Source organism: Nycticebus coucang, chromosome 7 (assembly GCF_027406575.1).
Source record: "Nycticebus coucang isolate mNycCou1 chromosome 7, mNycCou1.pri, whole genome shotgun sequence".
NCBI classification, from domain to species: domain Eukaryota; kingdom Metazoa; phylum Chordata; class Mammalia; order Primates; family Lorisidae; genus Nycticebus; species Nycticebus coucang.
The window spans coordinates 292,709-297,265 of record NC_069786.1 but is presented as its reverse complement, the minus strand read 5'-3'; the positions used below and the strand labels follow the sequence as shown (position 1 = coordinate 297,265).

At 48.9% G+C, this 4,557-nt stretch overlaps 1 protein-coding gene across 1 annotated transcript; it reads right to left on the bottom strand.

Moving 5' to 3' along the window:
* Positions 1-283: 283 nt before the first annotated feature.
* LOC128590545 (theta defensin subunit D-like) lies at positions 284-2,854 on the bottom strand. Its single transcript, XM_053597879.1, has 3 exons — positions 2,781-2,854; positions 1,097-1,279; positions 284-499 (listed from the first exon to the last, which is right to left on the bottom strand). Exons 2-3 carry the CDS (start codon positions 1,266-1,268, stop codon positions 399-401), a joined length of 273 nt encoding a protein of 90 aa, XP_053453854.1. The 5' UTR covers positions 1,269-1,279; positions 2,781-2,854; the 3' UTR covers positions 284-398.
* Positions 2,855-4,557: the final 1,703 nt, after the last annotated feature.

Sequence of the window (4,557 nt, the reverse complement as noted above, 5' to 3'; positions counted from 1 at the left end):
ACTCAGAGATGACTGTTCTTCTGGTAAATGGGACTGTGTTTGGCAGTGAATCCACACTAAATGGGTCACAGTGAAAAGAGAGAAAAGTGCATGCAGAGATCAGCAGCATCATTGGAGCTCCTCTGTCAAACCGTGTCTGAACCCATAGTTTCTCCTCAAAAATCTTAGAATTTGAAACTATATATTGTGCAGAAAGTTTGATTTAAGATTCTGCTACTTGCATTCCAAAGTGTTTTGACTCAGACACATGCCAAACATAAAAAGAGACAAATACAGGTATCTTGCAACAAATACTGTATTTGGGGTTGGGAAAGCAAATTGAGGACCAGGTGTAGGAGTGTGAGCTGGGCCCTTCAGCTCTCCCAGCAGACTGTGTCTGCCGTCTCTACCACGCAGTCTCAGCGGCAGCATAATGTGAAGATTCGGAGACAGCGGCCACCGCCTCTCTCCCCCGGAAAGCAGAATGGTCGGCACTGGCATGCCATTCTCCTTGCTGGGACTGAGGGAGCAGAGAGAGAGTGTCAGAAGCTCAGTCCTGGGGTCAGCAGTGATCAGACAGTGAATTCAGGAGAAGACACATGCTGGGCTGCATAAGCAGTGTGACATGGGCTGCTTTACAGCTGGGCGCATGAGCAGCCTGTCAATGGGAACAAATACCCCCACACACAGGGCTGGTCTCACTCAGGGTCACATGACGTTGTCATTAGACGTGTCTCACTCTTCCATGTCCCTGCCCCCGTCACACATGCATCTCCCCACACCCCTCGGCCACTCTGCAATTTCTATGAACCCCTCTATACACAGTCAAATATTCTCTTTATACTTCTCTTTTCAATACAAAAGGAACAAGTCAATATGTCTCTCCATGTCTTAAACCTTAGCAATATTCACAGATCATCTTGGAATCAAAAGTGTTAAAGAAAGAAAGTCTCTTAATTTTACTTGGCTCTCGCTGTCAGATTATAGATGAGGAAATCAAGGCCCATTGGTGTTTAGTAAAGTCCCCTCGGTGACATAGAGCCCTGCAGACCCAATCCCAGAGCCTCCAGTCCTCCTGCTCTAGACCTTGAAGCTCTACTGTGTAGGTGTCTCTCACCTGGATCTTGAAGGACGAAGTTTTCATGCACTGTGATAGAAATGTCCAAACCCTCATCCTGTGGCCCAGGCTGCTCCTGTTCTAAAGCTTCCTCAGCTTCTTCTTGCAGGGGCCAAGCCTGGGCCTGGAGGGCCACCAGGAGAAGGGCAGTGAGGAGGCCAAGGGTCCTCATGCTGGGGTCACCTGGAGGACAAAGGGCAGGAGCTTGACTCTGTGGCAGTGAGGAAGCAGCCTGTGTTCATGGGTCTGTGGGAGGAGGCTCAGATACAAATGAGCCTCCACTCACCCTCTCAAGCAGAGGGAGAGCACTTCCCAGAGGAGATGAGGGAAGCCTGTGCCCGCAAGGTCCCTCAGAGGATCCTCCGCTGGCCCAGCCATCATCCTGGTGTGATCTGCATTCTACTGTCTGGACTAGGATGGAGCTGAGAGTAGCAAAAGGGACCTCACCCTATTTTTCTATTTCCCTCTGTTAGAATATTTATATTTTAATATCCAAGAAAATAAAATAAGCAGTGCTTCCATTAGCTAACTTCAGGGAATAAAAACCTCTTATTTCTTAACAAGGACCCTGCTACTCTCGGTGAGTGTGAAGGGGGGTGGAGAACTTGTGCTCCCGTTCTCCAAGTGTGGTCCCTCGACCAAATCCAAACTTCACCAGAACAAATCTCTTTGTTAAAAGGATTTATTCTGTAATATTTGGCTTCAGTCCAAAGGCTGCACTCAAGGATCCAGTAGGAATCAGCACGGAATTCCAACAGAGTAGGGAGTTAATCCCTGCAGTGTTGGCCATCACCACTCTCATGAAGGGCCTTTCGAGTTACAGGTAGGGGAAGCTCTTGCTGGTGCTAGTGTAGAGAGTGCAGTGATCTCATCAGGCTTTGGGTGAAATGAGCCCAGTGAGATACATAGACAAAGAGGTAACCTAGGGCTAAAAATATGTTTCTTGTTTACAGCTCTATTGAGATGCAAGCAACAATTAAAATTGTGTTTGTCTAATATGTTCTGATTATGATTTGACGTATTTCACATCTGGACCTTTATCTCACTCCATACACAACAGTCAACTCAAAATAGACTGAATATCCAAACATAAGACCTAAAAGCATAAACTTCTAAAAGAACTTCTAACTATACAGAATATGACACCAAAGGAACAGGCGATAAAAGGGAAACAGGCGAGCAGGACCATGAGCCTACACAGCACACACACAGCAAAGGGGCCACGAGCTGGAGGAAAAGCAGATGAGAAAGGAAGAGGAAATATCTGCAAACAGTGCATGAGATGCGGAGTTAGTATCTGAATATATGAGAACACAAACAACTCAGTAGCAAAACTAAATAATCTGGAAAAAATGAGCCAATGACATGAACAGACTTTTCTATCACACGTATGTTTATTAGGTACGATATATCTAATATGCATACAAATAACAGAATGTTGTAAGCAGATTCTATGGTCTCTATCAGACTCATCAAGCAGGACACGTGTTTCTGAAACAAACACTTTGATTTTCTCCTTTAACATAGTTGCTGCCACCACCGAGGCTGAGACAGATGGGCACCACCTGGGGGTTCACACACTGGTCTCTCTGGGGTGGCGGCACAGTCCTGGTTTGGAATCTAGGCCTGGCTTCAATGACAAAATGACAAAATCTGAGTGGAAGTTTAGTTGTGTGTTACTTACAGGTCCTTAGGCTGGTCAGCGTGAGTGGAGAGGGCAGACAGCAGTCTCTGTCCCAAGGCTCTTGAAGCCACTGCAACCACACACGGGCAGGAGAGTCCTTCCCTATTTAAGGGTCATTTGGGATGATATTTCCCAACTTTGTAGGGGTGTGGGTGACTTTCTATTGGGTCTCATTTTGTTTGGTTGGTTTTGGTTTTGTTTTGGAGCAAGTGTCTCACTCTGCTGCTCTGCTGCCCAGCCTGAATTAGTCAAAGCTAGGTCAGTACAGGGCCCCACACAGGGTACCCTGATCTTTCTGTTCAGCCTTGGTCAAGCCTAGGCAGCAAGAAACTCTGGTTCCTCCATTACTCCTGAGGCAGTGGACCCCATGGTGCCCAGACTGGTGACCATGGCTGAATTCCCTGGGCCAAGTGGATAGTAAAAGCTGCCCCCAAATCCATGTCTGCACACACAGTGCACACTCTGTGCAGCTGACAAGGATAAAGCTGCCAGTGTCTGCACATGGGAGGACTTGGAATCCGGTTCTCAACCAGCCTCCTCAGGACGAGGTATAACCACAGAAGCAAATCAAAGCCATGTGGCTGGTGGGGTGCTGGAGATCACCTGGGGGAGATCACATGCCCCCCATTGTTGCTCATTGGCAGCACATGCTGGACTCTCCCTGAGCCAATGGTGTGTGTGCAGCGTGTGGTCCTCTGCAGGGAGCAAACACCTCCTTGCTTGAACAACAGATCGTTCAAGGCTGAACGATTATCTCTGGACATTGGGTCCAAGAACTCATGAGATTGTTCCATGAGACATAATGTCTCTTGGGCAATCTTGTGGAGGCTGTCAGAGTGACAGAAAGATTGGCATTAGCCTGTGTCACCTGGTAGTACTCAAATACTGTCCTCAGACCAATCGTGGGCAGGCTTAGGAACCCCTCAGTACCAAGTCGGAGTGGGATGAGCATGGGGTGGAGGGATGTGCAGGCTTTACCTCATGTGACCTCTCCTCAGGTGTCTCCAGGGGAGTCCTTGGAGGCCTGTAGATCAAAAAGGGATCCATCTGATCCTCATAAGGAAGTAGATGGGACTACTTTGGAGGAAGGGAAATACATATCACCACTCCCAAGGAAATAGACACCTAAGGAGAGGCAACTGCACAGTCTGCTGAGGCTGGCTGGCCAGGGGCAGGTGCAGAATGGGCTGCCCTGGTGCAGACAAAGCAGGGCCGACTCTCAGATCCTGCCCTTCGGTTTGTGTGGAGGGAGGAGGGATTGGATCCTGAGGGCACGGAGCAATAGAGCAATAGAGTCTCCCTCAGGCTCAGGGAGGGAGGACGTTTGTCAAGCCTTTTATGAGGTGGTGACTGCACCACATCAGTGGGGTCAGCTGCCACTGTGGGGAAGGAGAGGGTGCCGGGTACGTGACAGGCCTAGCTGTTCCACCATTTGAGGCTGTGGGCAAGAGTCTCAGCCCAGCCCATGAGCACAGTTGGGCTGCTTTGGGAACTTGGCCCCAGGAATGATTTTAGGTCCTAGGACATTAGTAGTGGCATGTAAGGGCAGAGAATGTGGGTATGGAGGGAAAATGAGAAGGGATGGTTTGTGGTGGCCCCAGTGGGCAGCAGAACTTAACACTGGACCAGTCTTTCTGCTCACAGAACGAGGCCAGTCCATAGTCATTTCAGCCTCAAACCCATCCTGTACAGAGGATAGCAGGAAAGGCCGTCTGCATAGAGCACCACATCCATAGCTCAGGGCTTTGTCACCACGGGGTCTTCCATCCTGACACTC